At 50.4% G+C, this 22,182-nt stretch overlaps 1 protein-coding gene across 5 annotated transcripts in view; it reads right to left on the reverse strand.

Moving 5' to 3' along the window:
* DPP6 (dipeptidyl peptidase like 6) overlaps positions 1 to 22,182 on the reverse strand; it is a 1,138,230-nt gene that overhangs the window by 122,572 nt on the left and 993,476 nt on the right. For all 5 annotated transcript variants that reach the window (XM_064368693.1, XM_064368763.1, XM_064368675.1 and 2 more), the window contains exons 9-10: positions 10,427 to 10,581; positions 7,056 to 7,153 (exon numbers count right to left, since the gene is read on the reverse strand). In XM_064368693.1, the coding sequence (XP_064224763.1) occupies positions 7,056 to 7,153; positions 10,427 to 10,581 (253 nt within the window). The remainder of the gene's footprint in view (positions 1 to 7,055; positions 7,154 to 10,426; positions 10,582 to 22,182) is intronic.

Here is a 22,182-nt window from a genome sequence, read left to right on the forward strand (position 1 = left end):
CACGAGGTGGAAATAGAGATAGGACACAGCTGTGGGCAACAGAGCACATGTATGCAATTGTAATTTACACTCAGACTGCTTCCAAAAAAAAATGGAAGACAAATTCAAATAAAACAATATATCTTCCTAGAGTTGTTAAAGACAAAAGAGAGATTAGGACAATGTTTAGGATGGCAGATTCAGGGATGGGGTGGGATAGGGGGTTGGGCACATCTATACTTTGAAAACTGCCCTGCTGAGAAGGGTTCTCTGTTTTGGCCACACTTAGGAATCACCTGAGGACATCTGAACAGCTCCAACATCCAGATGGGCCACACCCTAAGGGTGGAAAGCAGGAAGGACAGAGGTTTTGCCAGCGAACCCTCCAAACAAGCTTTGTGCCACCTGAAAGTTCAAGCACAAAGGGAAATACAGTGGGTGTGACAGCTCTTAAACAATGCTGGGCAATGGCCTTGGTGATGGGAGACTCGTGTTCAAGTCCTGGTTCGACTACTAATTAAAAGTGCAACCACAGGCAAGTCAGGTCATTGTAAATGTGAGGCGGGAGAGCCTGTTCGTGATAGGGAAGGAGGCAGAGGGGCCCTCAGAATGGAGAGCAAAGCAATCAAGTGAGGGGTGACAGTGGTGGTGGTGGAAGCAGAAGTGATGGTGGAGGTGGGGGTGGAGGTGGAGGTGCTGGTGGTGGTGGTGGTAGAGGTTGTGAAGGTGATGGAGGTGGTGGTGGTGGTGGAGGTGATGGGGGTGGTCGTGTTAGAGGTGTTGGTGGTGATAGTGGTGGTGGTGGTAGAGGTTGTGGAGATGATGGTGGGTGTAGTGGTGGTAGAGGTTGTGAAGGTGATGGAGGTGGTGGTGATAGAGGTTTTGGTGGTGATAGTGGTCATGGTAGAGGCTGTGAAGGTGATGGAGGTGGAGGTGATGGTGGGGGTGGGGTGGTAGAGGTTGTGGAGGCAATGGAGGTGATGGTGCAAGTGGTGGTGATGGTGGTGGTTGTGGAGGTAATGGTGGAGCTGGTAATGACAGTTGTAGAGGTTGTGGTGGTGATGGTGGTGGAGGTTGTACAGGTGGTGAAGGTGGTGGTGTTGAAAGTTGTAGAGGTTGTGGATGTGATAGAGGTGGTGGTGGTGATGGTGGTGGAGCTGGTGGTAAAGGTGGTGGTGGTGGAGGTTGTACAGGTGGTGAAGGTGGTGGTGGTGGTGGAGGTTGTACAGGTGGTGAAGGTGGTGGTGGTGGTGGAGGTTGTACAGGTGGTGAAGGTGGTGGTGGTGGTGGAGGTTGTACAGGTGGTGAAGGTGGTGGTGGTGGTGGAGGTTGTAGAGGTGGTGAAGGTGGTGGTGGTGGTGGAGGTTGTACAGGTGGTGAAGGTGGTGGTGGTGGTGGAGGTTGTACAGGTGGTGAAGATGGTGGTGAAGGTGGTGGTGGTGGAGGTTGTACAGGTGGTGAAGATGGTGGTGTTGGAATTTGTAGAGGTTGTGGAGGTGATAGAGGTGGTGGTGGTGATGGTGGTGGAGCTGGTGATGGAAGTTGTAAGGTTGTGGAGGTGGTGGTGGTGGTGGTGGAGGTTGTATAGGTGGTGAAGGTTAGGAAAGTGGTGGTAGTGATGATGGTGGTGGTTTTGGTGGGGTGTTCATGCCATTAGGTATGAGAACATATTGTTCCATGATGTTTCCATGGATCTGATGACCTTCACAGCTTTCCCAAGACTAGTGCACATACCACATTTTGTATAAATTGGAAAGAGAGAAGGCTGAGTTTCACATCTGGGTCAGCGTGGAGGTGTTGTGAGCAGTGCATGTTGGGGAGAAGCCTGGAGGCAGAGGAGGCCATGAGTAAGCTGCTGGGAGTTGGTGGCAGCTGGAAGCCGTGAGCTGGACAAACACACATGGGTATGCTAGGTCTTCACATGGGCCTCAGAGGAAAACAGGAGGAAACAGACATCTATGTCTGGAGCTCTATCTGTTTCTATCCTATAAATTATCTAAATCTATCACAATGCCGTTTATGTAAAGGAAGCATGCACATACCCATGCTTTACAAAAACACAGAGGAACAAGGGTCCTCGAAACATTCTAAATCGGTGCCTATGAGGTGGCCAGGGTGTGGGAGTAGGACCTAAAGTTGAAAAAGAGCAAATCAATAAAATGAGAGAGACTTGCATGGACTAACCATGCTCCTGTGCCAGGAGCTGCACAGCATCTAAATCCTTGGTGCTGCGGATCAAAACAAATACACGGAAGTAAAAGAAAATGAAAGTGAGAGGCGTCAGAGCCTTTCGTGGGCTGTGGAAGTGGGAGGTGGAGGAGGGAGCCCCCGCACCTGGGTGCAGGTGCATCAGGGACATTGTTCGTTCGTGTCTTGGGTTCTGGGAGCCCTTTACCACCTCTGGTTGCCAGGCAATCAGGAAAAGCAGCTGCGCTGCATCCGAACAGGATCTTTGGAGGCAAATAACAGCTTGTATCAGCACAGGGCAACATGTCTTCAGAATGATAGTGCCGGCTATCTGCCGCATCTCAATTCAACACGCAGCTCAACTGCTCGAGAAAGGCCGGAGGAAACTGGCAGAAAACAGGCGCACTTGTTTTATCATCGCAGCTGGGTTTCCGCGTGAATGCACAGAAACCACGGGACAGGTGGAGCACAGTGATGTCCATTTATTTTTTTCCATCCATAGGATAGACTGTGTTTATTCTTTCCCGGACAGGTTCAGCTGAACAAGGCCTGGGTCCCTGTGTTAGCCCGAGGAAGGCTGAGCTCTACTCTGGGCCCGCCACTCTTGTCTCTAACAAAGCCGTTTCCCAAGTGGGCCTCCAATTTTGCCCCGGATCCTTGTGAGGTCTGCAAAACCATCCTGAACACTTCCCACTCACCCCACAATGGGCACCTCTGCTCCTAGTGCAGCTCCTGGCTACAAGCTGTCCAGGCCTCTTGGAACGTGAGCTCCTGTTGGGAGAGGCCACAAGTCTTAATCAACCAAGGGCCTCACACAACATGCACCACATGGATGGTAAGTGTTTGCCAATGCAAAGATTTGAAAGTGCGGACTTCACTTTCCCTGCATCTGAGAACCATCGGAGAAGTCAATCTGGTTAACAAGCAAACTAAAAAAAACCTGGAAATGGGTGGCATAAAGCTTAGATAGCAGATACATGAAATGCCTTCTCCCTTCCTCTTGGTTCCTGAGCTAGCCTGCTGAAATAAGCTGCAAGCTTCCAGAAACCTCGGCATCTCTCCGAGGTGCTCAGGGGCATGGCTTAGGGTTCACTCCTTTTGTGTCCCTCCTCAGATGAAGTGTCTTAGTTTTAGCTAGTTCCTCTAGCATCCCGTGCTTGAGAGGGCACGATGTCATCCATGGCTAAATAACTAAGAAGTGTTGGTTCTTAGAAAGGTACCAGCACAACTGAAGACATTGCAATCTTCAAGAATCCCATGGAAATGAGATTTTGAAGTCAATGCATTCATCCAGCCAATGTTTCCAGAGCCCTGCTGCGGAACTGGAGCCAGGGCCCCGCCCCACAGGAACTAACATCCCTGCCTCAACAACTTCCTGTTCTAGGAGCCAGGTGGGAACATGAAAATGAAGCCATTTAAAAAGTATCTAAAAATCCCACTGGGAGGAGTCGAAGGAGGCAAATGAAAGCAGGGACAGCTGGGGTGGGGCTGTCGCGTGAATAGTGTTTCTCAGGGAAGTCCCTGTGGAAGCCACATATTTCATCAGGGCCTAGGCGGGAGGAGCTCTCCGAGCAGAGAGGAGCCTCTGTGTAGACCTTCATCTGAGGGTGACCCAGCCGACGTGAGGGGGGCTAGAAAGGGTGCGTGGCCTGTCTGTCTATCTATCTATCTATCTATCTATCTATCTATCTATCTATCTATCTATCTATCTATCTAACAATCATGAGGGCTTCTGAGGCCACTGTAGGAAGTCTGGCCTTTACCTAGAGAGAAATCGTAGCCACTAGATGTCTGGGAGCAGTAGGTACATGGCCTGATGTCATTTCAAGGGTTACTCTGGCTGCTGTGTGGGGTCAGCAGTGTGTGGGGTCAGCAGTGGGTGGGGCAGGAATGGGCAGTACTGATGGGCCAGGCCAGGGAGGAGTGGGGAGCAGTGGGGGATGCAGGCTGATGCCAGGCACCTGCCAAGGAGGGTTCCCAGCACAGAGGGACATACAGCAGGCCTGGGCCCCTGGAAGGTGGAGTGGCCCTGGACCACGATGGGGAGACTGCAGGGAGCAGGTGTAGACAAGGAGATCAGGGGCTGGGCTTTGACTGGGTTCAGCCTGAGGTGCTGTGTAGACAGTGTCAGCAAGTGGATCTGAAGGTCGTAAAGAGGCAGATGGGATCACTGGCTCCTCCAGGGGCACACTGGGCTCGATTTCCAATTGCAGGGGCAGTTTCAACCCTGCTTGGGTAGGCGTCTTCTCTCCCGGATGGCTAGGTAACCCAGCAGCTCACCCTAGCATGTCCTTGTTCAACTACCTCTATACAACTAGCTTCTGTGGCCTGTTTCTACAGCTCACTGGCTCCCTTACTAATTAATGAGTTAAATAAAATCTTGGACACCTGCTGATTGACTTTGAGAATCACAATTTGACCATTTAAAAGTTATATGGTGACCACGCCCAGCAAAGACGCCGGTTGGGTGGCTGGCTTTTCGAACCTGGAGTCCTGGCCCAGGCCAGGTTGAGGTACACAGGAGAGAGCTGTCCACATACAAGGGGTATTTACGGCCACAAGACGGAACGATCGGATGAGTCAGCCCTATGGTCCGTGCCTTATCTAATTTTCACAACTGTCCATGAGAGTAAACACGTTTATTATTAATATTATCTCCATTTTACAGACGACGAAACCGAAGCAGGGAGGTTGAGAAGCCTGACAGAGTCCACAGAGCCGGAATTCAAACCCAGGCGGTTGGCTAGAGAACCTTCACTTGAAGCCAGTAGCCCTCAATCTGAGGACACTGGGCAATGGCTGGAGAAATTTGTGACAGTCGCAACTGGAGGGGGGAAGGCAGATATTACAGCATCTAATGGGCAAGGCCAGGGATGCTTCCTAACGCTCCACGGTGCACAGGATTGCCCCCACAGCACAGAATTGCTGGGCCCCAAATGTCACTGGCTTGGAGGTGCAGAAACTCTGACCTCAGCCGTGACACGGCCACCCTCCAGACCAGGTGGGTCCTCTTCCACATGCCTCCACAGCCCTTCTCGCACCTGCAGGGATTTACTTGCTAGTGACTTCTTCAGGACCCAGGTTCCCTCCACACTGTGAACGCCATGTTTCATTTGCCAGCAAATTCCCAGTGCTCAGGCGAATGGCCAGCAAATACTGAACAGCTGCTCTACATCGAGTCTGGGATTTCTCATATATCTGTGCAGACTCTTTAAAACTCTCAAAGACGTGTGATAGAGAAGCAGCATGAGAAGGCGTGACATTGACATGCTACACATTCATATTGCACATAAAATGCATGACTGCATTGAGAGAGCAGCAGAAAACCTGAAGCCCAGCATCCAGACTTCAAGTCTTGGCTGAGGCTAATTTTTCATTGTCCTTGAAGCTAATCAAGCCTGTGGAAACAGCATCACCAAATTGACTAAACGAGATTTTCAATTAACTCAAACAGATGGCTGAAATTTTCCAGGTGACTTTCCATATTAATTGAGTGAGTTTGCTGGACCAGGCCCCAGGAGGCTTGGCAGGGATGGGGCTGAAAGGAAAACAATGAAATATATGGAACTTCAGGAGAAAAGCCAAAGCAATCATCTGAGCTTTTAAATATCTCAGCAAAAAACATCAGCAGCCAACTCAATTCAACTCTCCCAACCAGCGCATGTTGTGGGCTGACGCCCCAGTGACTGCTCGTCCCTGGGACCAGCTGCTGGGGGCCGGGCTCATTAACCCTCTGGAGACTCAGGCCCTCCCGCGTGGGGAGAAGACCCATGCAGGGCTGGAAGGGACAGGCATGGCCTTGCCCTTCCTAGACCACTGGACTTCTGGGTTTGGTCCAACAGCCTGGGGCTCCTAAGGCATTTTAAGTTTCACTGAAGAAAGACAGAGGAAGTAATCACAGTAGAATTCTGCAGAGGCCCTGGGCAAAGGTGGCAGTGGAGCCACTGCAGGAGACAAGTACATCATTCAGAGAGGTCCAGAGTCACAGGTGCTGCAGCATCCATCCTCAGGCTAGACCCGAGGCCTCGATTCCTGCCCTTCTGGAAGCTGGCAGAAGCTACTAGTAATACGGAGCTTTGAATGGAATAATAAAGGCCCAGGCTAGAGATATGGCAAAATATGGGTCAGGTCTTTGCTGAGCCTCCGAATCAGTTATTCTCGGCTTAAATCATGACATTTATGGAATTTCAAAATCTATACATGAGTGGGTCCTGGCACCACTACAATCCCCTCCTTTTTCTGAATCTCCCATCAACATTCTTCATGGAGAGAAGGCTGATGCTGGTATAGCTGGACTCTGGAAGTATAATCAGTCCCCAGATTGCTTGAATTTTGGGACAATACCAAACTGATATTCAGACCACAGTTGTTCTGACTTAGAAAAAGCCAACCACAACCAGATGTTAATAACATTGTCAATACTTTCCCCATGGTTGGGACCTTCCCAACTGGGAGATGAGGCTTTATTAGAATAGGATTTGCCACTGGAAAGTTGCTCCACGCTCTAAAAAATGCTCTAAAAACAGGGTACCATTTACGGAAGGTCTGACTCCATGGATTTTCTTGGGAAGACCACATCATTTTTTCTGGTGTCCCCCTAAGGCATGCCTGGGGCCCAGTCATACTCCTTCCAGAGGAGCCCAGCTCCTGGGAGGATAACCTGCACCTGACCTATCCTGCACCTGACCTAAGGTAAGAAATAATAGTATTTGGTGAATGGTATTCTTTTCCCAGAAAACAGGATTATAAAGCAGTGAGGAAATCTTTAGAAAAGGTACCTTTTCCTTGGATGTTTAAATTTGTTGTAAGATAAATCTGATCCAGAAGAGACCATGTACATTGAACATTCATGTTCGTTTTTTTAAATAACATAATAGAAGGAAGCAAACCTCATCCGTGGATCATCAGGCGGCATCATCTCCAGATCATGGGTGGGTCCGTTTAAGCCAATAACGTGTAGGGAAATGCTGGGGTTCTCGCTTCCAGCCTGGGAATTAAAAAGGGACAGAGACATGAACAAGCAGCCTCACGCAAGATCGCACCTCAGCTCTGCAAAGCCTTTCCCGGGAGATTCCCAGGTGGGACTCCAGGACACGGGAGCTCCATATTAAGGAGCAGAATTAATGTGGAGAACAGATGGTTCACATGTAGGGTTTTCAAAAGGACAAAGGGCTAAGTGGGCAGATTCCTGCTCTTCTAGAATCCCACTCGCTTCCCGTTCCACCCAGCTTCCCAGTTTGGCAATGCCAAGTGAGTACTGAGCCCCTTGCTTAAGAGAGAAGACTAGATGAGGAGTAGGGGAGAGAAGATGGACTGGATGCCAGGAAGGGCGGAAGTTGGAGGCGAGCAAGTGATGGACATTGAGGAGCGGTGGCCATGCTCAGCGTGGGGAAAGATTCAGTCCTTCAAAAAGGAAGTGGGGCACTCTTTTGCTTCCCTGCTCCGCCCTCTCTGGGGGGAAGTATGGGCTGGGGAGAGGTGTGTGGTTTCCTCATCAGCGGGACTTCAGGGTCTTGTCTGATGCTCTCACTTCCACCCTGCAGAAGATGCTCGGGTTGATGGAGGCTATCAGCCCCACGACAGGGCATGTCAGGCTGGCTTGCCCATTCGTGCTTCTGATTGATGAGTGGGTAGGAATGGGGCAAGGAAAGTCTGAATCTGTCAGCCAGAATATGCTGATTTTCTATTAAAATATGAAACCTCAAATCTTGAGTAATCTGGGATTTCATAATCCCAGCTTCAGAGCACCTGTCTGAGAATTCACTGTAAAATCAAGGGTGTCCTACTGGATTCCAGGTTATCACTCCTAGATTGGGGAAACTCCCACAGAAAGATAACCATGGGAACCATTCACCTCTGGGTAGGATGAAGGTCAGACAGCCACCAGCTCTTCTGAGGGGCTGGGGTGGCTGCAAACAGCTTGTAAGAAATGTAGAAGGATTAGAAGGAACTAGCATCAGTCCAGGACACTTTACTCTATTTAACTGTGCCTCCAACTAAAATCCTGGACCCTCCCATGTGCTACGGATTAAGACCAATCAAGGTTAGCTGAAAAAGGAGTGAAAGAACTCTGTCAAAGTCAAATCCACACCATGTTAACATCCAGATGCTCTCGGAATCGGAAAAGGCAGAGGAAGGCCACAGTGGCCTCATGCTCCTTCCTTCTGAGGCCCCCTTGGATGGTGGCCATGCTGATCAAAGGGCTGCTGAAAGGAGTCTATGCTACCAAGTGTACGGACCAAACATGTCCTTCAATTCATACGGTGCAGCCCTAACCCCCAGCGTGATGCTATTTGGAAGTAAGGCCTTTGGGAGGTTATTGAGGTTAGATGAAGTCATGAGGGTAGCAACCTGTGATGAGATCCGTGTCCGTGAAAGGTGAGGAAGAGACACCAGAGCCCACTCCTGCCCTTCCCTATGAAGACCCAGCGAGAAGGTGGCTGTCTGCAAGCCAGGAAGAGAGCCCTCACCAGGAACCAAATCGGCTGGATTTGGTTCCTAATTCTGGGCTTCCAGCCTCCACAACTGGTTGAAAGAAATTCCTGCTGTTTAAGCTGCCTAGGTCTGTGGTATTTCGTTGTGGCAGCTGGAGCTGACTAAGGCATCAGGGGTTTCCTTTCTCTAGGCTGTGACTCTGGGAACCTCGCTGGCCTCATGTATCTGCCTTATAAGTTATCACTCCTCTTGCTGCAAACTGTAAGCTAGCAGGTCTGTGGGGGTGATTATGGCAGAGCAGGCACGTACCATCAGCTCTCACAGCTCTCAGGTGGGCTAGGATGCTGAGGTTCAAATGCCCCCTGGCAGAGGTAGCCCATGGCAGGAAGTGAACCTCCAGTCACCAGGCAGGATGCAGGCAGGGAACTGCTCACCTCCATCCAGCCCAGGGGTCATGGAGAAGTCTAGTGAAGTCAGAAGGCAGCACAGCAGACCCTGCATGTCCATGGGAGCTGTGTCCACACTCGGGCACCAGCCTCTCTCCAGCTGAGCAGCTGTGGAGGTTTTAGCATCAGACCCTCCACTCACACTGGGATGCTTTGATTTTGTAACAAAGCGAGATTTGAATGTCCCTGCTCCCCTCAATATCCCCTCCTAGCCACTGGACACTTGCTGTTCTACCAGCTCATTGGGTCAGAACATGACTGTCTTGGTCCCTCTAGGCTGCTATAAGAAAATACCATAAACTGAGTGGCTCAATGGCAGTACATCGCTCACAGCTCTGGGCACCAGAAGTCCAAGGTCAAGGTGCTGGCTGACTCAGTGTCTGGCAAGGGCCCAATTTCTGGTTCACAGAGTATGCCTTCTTGCTGTATCGTCACATGGTGGAAACAGGGAGGGGTCTCTCTGGGGTCTCTTTTATACGGTGATATGGTTTGGCTGTGTCTTCACCCAAATCTCATCTTGAATTCCCACATGTTGTGGGAGGGACCCAGTGGGAAATAATTGAATCATGGGGGCAGGTCTTTCCCATGCTGTTCTCCTGGTAGTGAATGAGTCTCATGAGATCTGCTGGTTTTGAAAAGGGGAGTTTCCCAGTACAAGCTCCCTCCTCTTGCCTGCCACCATGTAAGACGTGCCTTTCACCTTCCAACATGATTGTGAGGCCTCCTCAGCCACGTGGAACTGTAAGTCCAATAAACCTTTATTTCGTAAATTGCCCAGTCTTGGGTTTGTCTTAATCAGCAGCATGAAAACTGACAAATACGTAAGGGCACAAATCCCAATCCTGAAGGCTCTGCTCTCCACGTCCCGTCACCTCCCAGTGATCTCCCTCCTGATGCCATCACCTTGGGGTTAGGATTTTAATGTATGAATTTGGCAAGGACATAAACATTTAGCCCATGGCAGTGACCACATGCAAAACAGCCTTGCCCAGACCCAGGGGACCAGGGGCAGATGGAAGTCTTTCTGCCCCTACTTCCCCAGAGGCCAAGTACAAAATAGAAATAAGACGTGTGAGAGAGGGCAGGTGCGCTTTCATCACTGGGGAGTGGGGAGGGGAGGAACCCTATGGATTTTGGTTCAGTGAAGCTCAGTCAGGTGATGAACAGTAGTTAGATTATCTTAAAGAAGTGAATCTGCCAACAACTCAGCTCGACAGAGGTGGGAATGTAATGCAATGTAAGAGACATGATTAATCTTTCTTGAGTTAACGGCTTTGCTCACACACACATCTGATGATCACATCTGCACACAGAGTGAGCAGGGTGGGGGCGCTCATGAATAATTTAAAGAATTTGCTGTGCGGTGTTCCTTCGCCTACCTTGGGATAGTGGTAGGGCTTCACGGTGGGGTAGATGGAGCCAGTGTAGGTCGGGAGCTCCATGAGGGGGACGCGGGAATCGTTGATGGTGGCGTAGGCGAGTCTCGTGCCATCCGGAGACCACCAGTGTGCGATGTGTGTCTTCAAAATCTCCTCTAAGGGAAAACAGAGTAGAGAAATGTGAATAGCCACAAGTGGAGTGGAAATTGGAGCTGCACAGGCAGGAACATGAGACAGCCAGGAGAGAAATAAGTCCCCGCAGAGCCCCTTATCTGCTACAACCTTTGAGGAACCTTCTCTGTGTCCTGCACATGCTTCCATTCCACGGGAGCTCAAGAAACGTCTGATGTGGATAACTAACTCCAGCATGGGAAAACCCCATTAACCAAAGCTCAACCAGACAGATGCTGATCGCCTGGAAACCTTTTTCTTTGCACACATTGAGTACTATGGGTCCGACTGAACTATGATTGTACTATTGTTGATTCTTATTTTAATATGATTTGAAAAACGGCACTGGAGAAAGTCAATTCACATGGAAGCATGTCCCATGCAGAGAGAACCAAGTGAGAACGTGAGCTCTGGCAGAGGCTGAGTCCCCTGAAAGCAGGTCAGGAATTCATGCACACACACAGCTCCCTCATCAGAGAATGCATCAAAGGCCGAGCATGCCCCTTGCTGTACACAAAGGGTGCACGCTCATTACGCATGGCTTCTTACAAGAAGGCTACAAGATCACTGCGTGAGGCAGAAAACATAGATGGACCCATCTTCAGACGGACTGAATGGAAAGAGTGATTCTCTTGGGCTTCAACCAGAAACACCCATTCTTCTTTCCTGGCCCATAGTGTCCCGGTTAGAGTTTTAATGAGAGAAGAGTTTTGCAGGGTGTGATATCTTTTCTAGATGGGAAAATTCTACAGCGTTTTTTCCAACACGTTGGAGAATACACTTTCCGAGTATAACCAGTCAGAGAGCCCATTTCATTGCTAATAGCTCTCAGGTCAAGGGGCTCTCTCTTGCTCAGGGTGTATAGTGTGTAAACTAATTCCCTCTAGATCTGTTTCTATAATAAAGATTAATATAATTTATGAGTCCCATTCAATTGGTTCTGGGGTGTGTACCATAAACCCGCTCTGTGTACCTATAGCGTAGCAAGGTGATGAAGGAGCCTGAAAACACTTTGAAAAAACAAAACGGGTGCAACGAATGCAGCAGATTGATGGAAATTGGAAGGAAGCCGAGGGCTGACTGCCCACAGGAGGGCACGATCCCAGACAGGGAGGAGGCAGCCCACATCAGCAGCCTCCCAGCCCCCGTGGGGACATGGCAGGAGGAGACCGGCTGGCAGCGGGGAGGGTTCATGAAGCAGGGGTCGGTGTCACCCATGGGGGCATTTCACAGCCAAGTCCAGAGGCCTGAGGCAGCACGCTGCCATGCTCCTCCTGGGGTGGGAGGTGGAGCCAGGCTCTGAGGGTGCAGTGTGCCTGCCTGCCCCTCCCCTCCCTGCCCAGGTGTCTGTGGCACCTGGCGTGGCGCTGATGGGAACGCTGCTCCTCCATGAGCCTCGCTCTCCCGTCACTCAAGTCTTCCTCTTCTTGTCTTGGCCAGACGCCCCAGCAGAGAGCCTGCCACCGAAGGTAGTGTCCGGTCTGCCGGAGACTCCAGCAGAACTCAGTGGAGTCTCCCAAAATATGAAGCCCATGGTGGGTCTGACCTCCCGTTCCCTGGTGCATCCCGGAGCATGGAGAGCAGCGCTCGGAGAAAAATGAATTCAGGAGCCCTGGTGTGCTAGGCTCGAGCCCAGTCCTGCTGTGTGTTCTTGAGTCCCAATCTGCAAAGCTAGGGGCACAGAAACCGCCTCTAGGGTCCCCTTCCCCTCTGCAACTGTCTCACGGCCTCAGAAGCTTGGCCGGTGCCGACAGAGGCTCAGACGCCTGCGGAGGTCAGTGAGGAGAAGACAAAGGAAGCAAGCCAGACTGCCAGGGTCTGTAATTTTCCAGTCGCTTTGGCAGCCAGGAGGTGGATGTTCAGGTGCGAGTTTGGGATGAGGTGACTCAGAAGTGACTTTATGCAGAGTCACCAGATCTGCCCCGGCTGCTCGCTTGGAATGGTGAGTAATCGACTCCAGCAGATGGTCTGCTGGAAAAAATAGGCACCATTTGCAATGCAATTTGTGGGTGATTGTGCTCAATCACGTCTGTTGCAGTGAAGAAAGGGGCCAATGGGGCCCGGGTAGAATCCCTGGGAGTGAGCAGAATTCACAGGGCAGAAGCGGAAGGCGCAGTGCCCACAGAAATCAGCAGAGGAGCCCTGCAGCGGCTTCATTAACTCACAGCCAACTCGGGAAAATCCAAAACAGAAAACGGCTGGCTGCAACCAGGGCCTTAAAAACGAAGCAGCTTTGGACACAAACAACAACGACAAAACCCCTGATGAGACAACTCATCTGTTTCTTTTCTCTGAACCCAAAGCAATCTTCTGAGACCAGAGGGATGACGAATCATCAGCCAGATGCAACATCAGGCCACGTTCATTCCTACCCCGTAGGTTCCATGACAGGCGACCAGGCAAGGGGGGCAAGGGTCACTTCTCATTTCCACCCAGGGTGTTTGTATCTCATTTCTGGACTCGCTTTCTGACCTAAAGGAAACGCTGGTGCTTGGTTCTGACCGACATGGGCCAGGCTGGGTCATGCTTGTTGGGACGAGAGACTGAAAAACATGTGGGTGAAGGCTGGCCCCGAGGCTGGGCTGAGAATGCTCTGTCACCATCCATCTCATCAGCAAATGCCACAGCGTTTCCATGAAGCTCAATTCACTCTTGAGAGAACTGGGAGGTAGAACAAAACCATCAATGTAATGGCCAGAAGGGAACTTAGAGATGGGCACGTAATCCCAGCACTTTGGGAGGCTGAGGGCAGATCACTTGAGGTCAGGAGTTCGAGATCATCCTGGCCAACATGATGAAACCTCATCTCTGCCAAAAATACACACCTGTAATCTCAGCTACTCAGGAGGCTGAGGTAGGAGAGTCATCATTTGAACCCGGGAGGGAGAGGTTGCAGTGAGCTGAGATCGGGCCACTGCACTCCAGCCTGGGTGACAGAGTGAGACTCTGTCTCAAAAAAAAAGAAGGGAACATAGAGATTATCAGGTCATCGGGTTCAGGAACGACAGGTGTGTGTAATGGCAAAGGCTAGTTCCTCTCAATGCCATCCCACATCGAGATGGTGGCACATGCAAATACACTGTGCCAAGCCAAAATGCCAGCCATACAAACTAGGGCATCTTTAGTTTATTTTCCCCACGTGTCCCTGAACACATCACTCCTTGCCATTTTTATTTTCCTGCACGTTAGTTGCTCATTAAAGAGATAATGAAATATAAGAAACTAAGGGGTAAAGGGCCGGGCAGAAGAGAAACCTTGACATTTTCGCATTCATTCCAAATGCCCCTATTCTGCAAACATTTTTCTGCAGGATTCCAGCTTAATGAGGCAGTTGGTTTAAATGCCATGCACCAAATGTAGTTCAGAAACAGAGTTTTGCAGAAGAAGAAAATCTACTTCATCAACAAAATAACTGCATGGACACCTTCCTTGGAACAAAATGAATCACTTGGCTTTGTGAGCAAGTACAATTAACTCTGGAAAACTAGAGAATACATCTTTTCTTCACCTTCCCCGACCTGCTGGGGGGCTATTTTAGCATCTGAAAAGAAAGATATATCCATGGACCATCGGCGGTCAGTGGCTGCCTCTCTCTTGAAGATGCCAAACGTATCCACAGCTTCAGCCCAAAGTAGGATATGGGCTGTTTTTTAATTTTTTTCATTTCTTGTCACTGTACTTTGAAGAATGAATAACATTTGGAGTGTTATTCATTCCTGTCAAATAGCATCAAGGCCATATCCAGTAGGAAAAAATCCCTTTGAGCTCAAGGCGATAAAGTGCAATGCAACAATGAAGAGGAATCTTCCCGTTTTCCGGGTTGTTTGACAGATCAGATGAAGAGGCAGCTGCCACGATTATTTCTCATTTGCCCAGCGAGGTTTCGGGTGGTTTGCAGGAGAGCCCACTGGGATGCTGGGCACATGCGTGGGCTGCTAACACAGGTACTGGGGCCGCACTGCAGGCAGGACAATCGGTAATTGGTGGGGGCAGTGAGGAGGGTACCGGCTCCTTTTCTGCAAAACCTCTTCAGTTGACTTCGGTGTACGTTCTGGTTAACAATGACTAGCCAGAAAAGAGGAAATCCTAGCATCTGCAACATAATGGATAAACCTGGAGGACTTGTGCTAAGTGAAATAAGCCAGGCACAGAAAGAGGAATGCTGAATGATCTCACTCACGTGTGTGCTGTGGTTTGGAAGTGGTCTGTTTGTCCCCACCGAAGCTCCTGCTGAAATCTGATCCCCAGTGTGGAGGTGCCCGGAGGGGGAGGCTAGTGGGAGGGGTCAGGGTGATGGGACTGGATCTCTCATGAATGGTTAGGTGCTGCTTTCTTAGGAGTGAGTTCTGCTTCTGGGGAGAATGTGATGCACCTACAAGCTCATATTAAGTCCCCGTTACAACTGAGGAATTGGAGGTTCAGGGAAATTAACCCTATTGAACAAGGACTGAGTACTCAATACACACAATTCCCCATGGCATAGTAAGGTAGAGACAAAGCTTAGAAGTTTGTGATACAGTAAACAGAAGGAGACCCGCAACTTGCAACTCCGGGAAAGTGGGCAAGGTAGACGCCAGAAAGAACGGCGGGGTCTGGAAACACAGATCTCTCTCTTGTTGGAGGAAATTAGAGAAGGCTCTTGTGGAAGGTGGAATGGCAGAACCTGCTCATTGTCCCCCAATCCACCTGTGCTCCCTTTTCTTTTTAGTTAAAGAACCAATGGCTTGTAGGTGGGCTCATGGCCTCCCAGGATGAAGACCTTTCCCAGCCTCCCCCGAAGTGAGGTTGGGTATGTTCTGAGTTCCTGCTGCTGGGGTGAGAAAAGACGACGAGTGACACCTGGCTCCTGCCTTTAAGAGGAAAGGGTGTGACCACCTCCTCTCCTTCCCACTTTCTGCTGGCTGGAGTGGAGATCTCGCTATCATGGACCTAACAGATCTGGCATGAGGTGAATTCTTGAGGTCGTCAGGATGACATCAGATGAAGCTCCTCTAGCAAATCCACTGAGTGAGAGTGATCTAGTCAAAGTCATTCCTGACAGGAACACAGAGCTGCCCATCAGGTGCCATGTTAGCCTCTACAAAGGACCCAAGCCCAGGAAAGAGCAGCTCTCCCCTCTGTATTCTGGCAGTGCTTTAACAAGGAAGAGAGACTGCACTTCCAAATGACAGCCAAGGCCTCAGGTGCAGTGCCCAGGGCGCCTGGTAAAGAGCACCCACAGAGCTCAGGTTTGGTGCAGATGGAGGGGGACATCCAGATCCACGGGTCTGCGCGAGGTGAGTGCACAGTAGAAAGGACACGGGGGTGTGGGTAGAGAGGGCACCAAGAGGAGTTCTAGAAGGTACAAAAAGGGAGGCCGGGAATAGAGAGACTTAAAATCCCCTTTGCAGTTGTAACTAGGGGTCTCCCCACACCCTCCCCCGACACCTGCCAAAGAAGTTCAGCTAAAGAGAAATCCAGAGCCAGCTTAGGGAGCGCAGACGTGAGGCTGAGGGGAAACCGGAGGCTTTGCAGCACTCTGGGGAAATGGAAATTGCTGTTGTTTCTCTGAGAGTTCTTCTTACATGAGCTCCTGCAGAATGGGCTCCTTAGGACCTCACTGGCCTTGTTTTTCTGAGTGAGGCAAGGCCAGGGTGGGAGGCCAGGATGCAGTTTTATGAGGAGCATGCAGGCTGCTGATGGAGGCCGTGGAATCCACAGCTAAATCCGTGCATCTATAGCCCATCATATGGACAAGTGACCTGCGCCTAGCTCAGGGGGAGGAAGCAGGTAAGGACACATTTACTTGATCTTTCTCTCCTTCCTCGGCAACAGAGCCTTTTATTTTATTTTATTTTATTTTTGAGACAGAGTTTCGCTCTTGTTGCCTAGGCTGGAGTGCAATGGCTCAATCTCAGCTCAGTGCGACCTTCACCTCCTGGGTTCAAGCGATTCTCTTGCCTCAGCCTCCCCAGTAGCTGAGATTACAGGTGCCTGCCACCATATCCAGCTAATTTTTGTATTTTTAGTAGTGATGGGGTTTCACCATATTGGCCAGGCTGGTCTCAAACTCCTGACCTCAGGTGATCCCCCGCCTTGGCCTCCCAAAGTGTTGGGATTATAGGCGTGAGCCACAGCACCCTGCCGGCAGCAGAACCATTTCTAAATGGCCAGGAGTCGCAGGCAGCCACGAGGCTGGCCTAGCGTGACTAAGATTTCTCCTCTCGCTGTTAAAGCGATTCCCTGCCACTTCCATGCTTCGGTGATTTTCTCTGTGCTTGCTACTTCACTGCACCATCAGAGGCAGGTTGGACACACCGGGAGCCTCCTGTTGCCTGGGTTTTCTTTTAGGAACTCAGTATCCCAGAATTCAAAACTCGTGTTTTCTTAAAGACAGAATGTCAAGTTATAGACTCTCTCCAAGAGCAGAACATAGAATGCTCCTGAGTTTATAACTGCGGCAGAGATGGCGGAGCCCTTGCTTGAAGCAGGAGGATCACAGGAAGGCTTCTCTTATCTACGGGTTCTAAGCTCCCGGGTCCACTGAGCCCTGCCGGTTACTATTCTGTGGTCTTTCCCAAGGTCAGCATTGCGCAGAGGCCCAGAGAAAGCAAGGCCGTTGGGTCCAATGCCACGCTCAGTCCACGAATTCAACCACTGCGGAAGACCGTGGGGCCCGCAGCGGCCGGAACATCAGAAGCCTCTCCCAAGACGCCTCCACAAATACTTCTCGACAGTATTTGTGGCTAGGGGTTATTCACGCCCTTTCTCTATGAAGTCACTGATGCCTCAGTATAATTTACTTCACAGAGACGGACGCCTTGCTGAGTGTGGCATGCTGTATTTTCCAAAACCAGCCTCAGTGCTACTTCCAGGACATGACACCCCCCCGCCCAGACGTGACTGTTTTCTCCTTGAACCAGAGCAGTGTTTTGAACGAGGAAAATGTGGCAGAAAGTGATGACTTGTGGCTTCTAAAACTCGGTCATAAAGGGTGTGTTATACTTTGTGTGGGAAGTAGAAAAGTTCCTTTTTAAAGTTTCCTTTCTTGTTAGAGAATAAGTGTGCTAATAACTCTTTGTTAAGCCCTATGCTATGTAGCTGTTAGACATGCCGTGCTTACAGGCACGTAGTACATTCTGTGTCCTTGTACTTTAACCAAGATATATCTGCTGGACGTGCTCACAGGCATGTCCCAGCTAGCCATTGCTTTTACCTGTTTAGAAAAGTTTTAAGTTGTTAGCCAATCAGGTTTTAGTTTAGATTGTGAGGTCTGGCTCCAGCCAATGGAGATCAGACACAGCAGTAAGGATGACCCCAAATGCATAATGGATAAATTTGTGTGTTTTCCTCTATTCATTGTACTCTCATGGCAAGATAGCTAGTGAGGGTACCTTTCCTGCAGTCCAGGAAGTAAAAGTTGCATTGCTGAAAGATCCTTTGTCTCAGTGCTAACTTTTCACTGTGGCACTGAGCATCTATTTCCAACAGTTTGGATGTGTGTCCCCGTCCAAATCTCACGTTGAATTGTCATTCTGATGCTAGAGGTGGGGCCTGGTGGGAGTGGCTGGATCACGAGGCTGGCTTTCTCACGAATGGTTTAGCAGCATCCCCTCGGTGCTGTCCTCGTGATAGTGAGTGGCTTCTCATGAGACCTGTTGTTTAAAAGTGTGTGGCGCCTCCTGCACCCCTGCTCACTCCCTCTCGCTCCTGTTCCCGCCATGTGATGTGCCTGCTCCCCATCTGCCTTCTGCCATGGTTGGAAGCTTCCTGAGGCCTCTCCAGAAGCAGATGCCTCCATGCTTCCTGCACAAACCGGGAGCCGGTTAAACCTCTTTTACTTTTAAATTACCCAGCCTCAGGGATTTCTTTATAGCAATGTGAGAATGGCATCATACGAGGTGGGATGGCTTTCCCCTGGCTCGCGCTTGCTTGGGTCACTCACCCTGAACACCATCTGCTATGTTGTGAGGAAACCCTGGCCAAACGGAGAGGCCACATTAGGTGTCCTCGGGGACACAGCAAGCCTCAGCTGGCAGCCGGCATCAGCCATGGGACACGTGAACGAGCGAGCCCTGCCCCCACACTGCTCAGCCCCTTCTGGTCATCCCAGTTGGTGTAGAGCAGAGGAGGAAGAACTATGCTCAGTTTACAGATTCGCAGTTTTATGCCATTGTGTTTTGGATTGCTGAGCTCAAATTCAGTTTAAAAAGTTTTGAGCCAGGCGTGGTGGCTCACACCTATAATTCCAGTACTTTGGGAGGCCCAGGCAGGTGGATCATTTGAGGTCAGGAGTTTGAGACCAGCCTGGCCAACATGGTGAAACCCCATCTCTACTAAAAATATAAAACTTAGCCGGGTGTGGTGGCGGGTACCTATAGTCCCAGTTACTTGGGAGGCTGAGGGAGGAGAATTTCTTGAACCCAGGAGTCGGAGGTTGCAGTGAGCTGAGATCGTGCCATTGCACTTCAGCCTGGGTAACAGAGCAAGACTCTGTCTCAATAAAAAAAAGTGTTTTGAAAGAGGAAGGCTGAGCCAGTATGCCAGGCTCCTTTTTCCTTTTTCCTCTGTTTTGTTTTGTTTTCTCTGACTCTTTCCTCTTCATCTGTATTGTGGGCACCTGAAGAAGCTTCCAGAACTTCTGGGCCTGATGTCTTCTGCTCACCTGCCTCATACCCAGACAGGTCCCAGTGTAGCAGGGATGTTCTCTTGTTTCTCACTCATTTGGTAATTGATTGGCTCATCCACCCACTCAGTCATTCAAGAGATACACAAGCATCCTAATAATGACATCATATCCCAAAGAGCTCAAGAAACCAATGGCTAATGGAAGTTCTTGAGTTTACAGAATGGCAGACGAGAACAGAAACAACTTGCTGAAACACTGACGCTCCCTCCGACCCGAGGTAAGAGAACTGGCTGAAGTCTGTGGGAACCAAGTTGGTCAACTGGGGTCTGTGCAGAACAAGTTTGCTGATGTCACGGCCTGAATTTCCACCCCTAACTCTCCCTGAATCTGCACATGCAGCCCATGAGTTATTGGAGGAGAAGGTTATAGTGAGCCAAGATTGAGCCACTACACTCCAGCCTGGTTGACAGAGCAAGACTGTCTCAAAAAAAAATCTGGGTTTCCTTTATCACAACAGTGTCTGCACGTGTCTGAAAAGATTTCAGTGTAACGGGACATATGAGGCACGTGGTCCTACACAGAACCGAGTGTGGCCGCAGACGCATGGGCTTCCTGATGCAGCTCCATGATCCTGACTGCCACACCCACTCAGCTTTGTTTGAGAGATTCTAGAATGCCTGCCACCTGATGGAACTCCACACTGTTTCCTAAGTTCTTAAAAGTAACAGCCAACTACAGGTTCCCAGGACAGGGCACAGGCAAGAACATGTCTTCAAGAGGCCGTGTCTGCCAACCTGAAGGGGTCATGGATTTAGTGAACGCGGAAGGTGCATGTGCTCACGTGTCAGAGCCGCCGGAAGGCCGTGCATGCAGCGGGAAGAGCGTGGCGTGTGGCTGCGTCACTAGGGCACCTCATCCTTGCGTGGGCCTCCGACCCCCCTCGGCCACTTCCTGGTCTGCACCCCTCCCTCCTTACAGAGTTGAGGTGACCAGCAGATGGCATTTGGGCCCCCTGGCAACCTGTCAAGGCCTGAAGACCCCGTGATGACAGGGATTACGGTGAACTCTTATTGAATGAGCCCTTCGAGCGAGGCAGGATGGCTGCAGTGGGGGAGGAGAGGCAACTTTTCAGTGCACGGAGCACCCACCTAGCAGTGGGCATCAGCAGGTGCATCTGCAGACACTTGCAGGGCCGCGCAGGGAAGGACCCTCACACCCAATGGAAAGGAGAAGAGGCTGGCCAGTTCCTCAGGGGGCAGGAGGGATGGAGAAGGGAACGACAGCTTTGACTGTGTTGGGCCTGATTCACCTCCATTTTTCTCTCATTGTTCTAGGAATATCTTGTGAGCTGAATCAAGTATCACCACAAGCTATTATTAGGTGGAGGCCAGGAAGGACAGTGTGGACAAGGACCATCCTAGCAGGCTTCCTGGATGGGGAGGGGAGAGGGACTGAGGATTAGGAAGTGGTGGGAACACAGCGTCCCACCCTAAGGAGATGGGGGGTGTGGGAGGTCTGAGCGACATGGCCTCAGGAGCTAGACTTTCCAGGCTGAAATCTGGCCCTGACCCACTGGCTGTGACCTTGGGCAAGTGACCTAGCCCCTGGGTGCCTCAGTTTCCTCCTCTGTACACAGGGATAGAAGCAGGCTGCCCTCACTGGGTTGTTGCTGTGAGAGCTCTATTTATTGTTCGTAAAGTCCATCTACTCCTGCCTGTACCCTGCAGGTGCCCTAAAACATTGATTATGACCATGGACCTGCATACCAGCCTTGGGGGCTTGGAAACCGATAGGCAGGGGCCCAACTGAGGGAGCAGAGGAAGTCAAAACGGAAGATAAGCTCAAAACTAGATGATCTGAGAGCCACACGTGGGGCGCTGCCGAACCTTCTGGCGCCTGGTGAGCCCAGGTCTCTGGTCATCTCAGGGACTCTACTGACACAGTTGCCTCACTATCATGGGAAACCTCTTTACCCATCACCCTCCTTGTTCTGAGAAACTGGAGAAGAGAAAAAGAGCCAAGGACTGACTCTCCCCTGGGTGGGTCGGGGCAGATGACCGCTTCCCGCCAGCAGCTCCAGGCCTGGGGGCCAACAGGCTCGACGTGTTCTTTCACCGCACATTTTCTAATGCCTCCGCAAAAACGTGTATTTCCTCTGCAACCCAACAACCCAACAATCCCATTCAAGCCCTCACCTCTCTTCCTTTTCATAAATAAAAAGACTTGGTGAGGACAGTACCGTCAGGTAGGGGACCCAAGATACATGATGAAGAAGGCAAAGGCCACCTCGTCCTGACATTCCTGCCCCCTGAATCGCCCCCTCCGACCTCTTCCTACACCAGCACTGGGAAACATCCTGCCCTTTCCCTTCTTCCTATGAAGAGTTACAGGTAAAATGTGTGTGTGGCTTTCCTTAGGGGAGAAGTAAGTTTTCTTACTGAATTTCAGTAAGACTTGGCCGTTTCCGGGTAAGCCACCTTAGAGGGCGGTGATGGTGACGGCTACACCCAGCAGCTGGTGAGCACCCGACGCACGCCAAGCCTGCTCTAATGGCTTAGATGGGTTAACATGTTTAATCCTCAACACGATCACTCCAGGTAGATATATTATTGTCTTTATCTTTTCCCTTAAGGAAACTAAGGGAAAGAAGTTTAAATAATGCACTGAAGCTGACACACCTAGTATGTGAGGGGTAACCCATGGGAAATACTGAAACAGACATTCCTGCACACAGCTAGTATGTGAGTGGTAACGCACGGGAAATACTGAAACAGACATTCCTGCACACAGCTAGGATGTGAGGGGTAACGCACGGGAAATACTGAAACAGACATTCCTGCACACAGCTAGTATGTGAGGGTAACGCATGGGAAATACTGAAACAGACATTCCTGCACACAGCTAGGATGTGAGGGGTAAACCACGGGAAATACTGAAACAGACATTCCTGCACACAGCTAGTATGTGAGGGGTAACG

Source organism: Aotus nancymaae, unplaced genomic scaffold, assembly GCF_030222135.1.
Source record: "Aotus nancymaae isolate 86718 unplaced genomic scaffold, 86718_ANA_hifiasm-v0.15.2.pri h1tg000002l, whole genome shotgun sequence".
In the NCBI taxonomy this organism is placed as follows: domain Eukaryota; kingdom Metazoa; phylum Chordata; class Mammalia; order Primates; family Aotidae; genus Aotus; species Aotus nancymaae.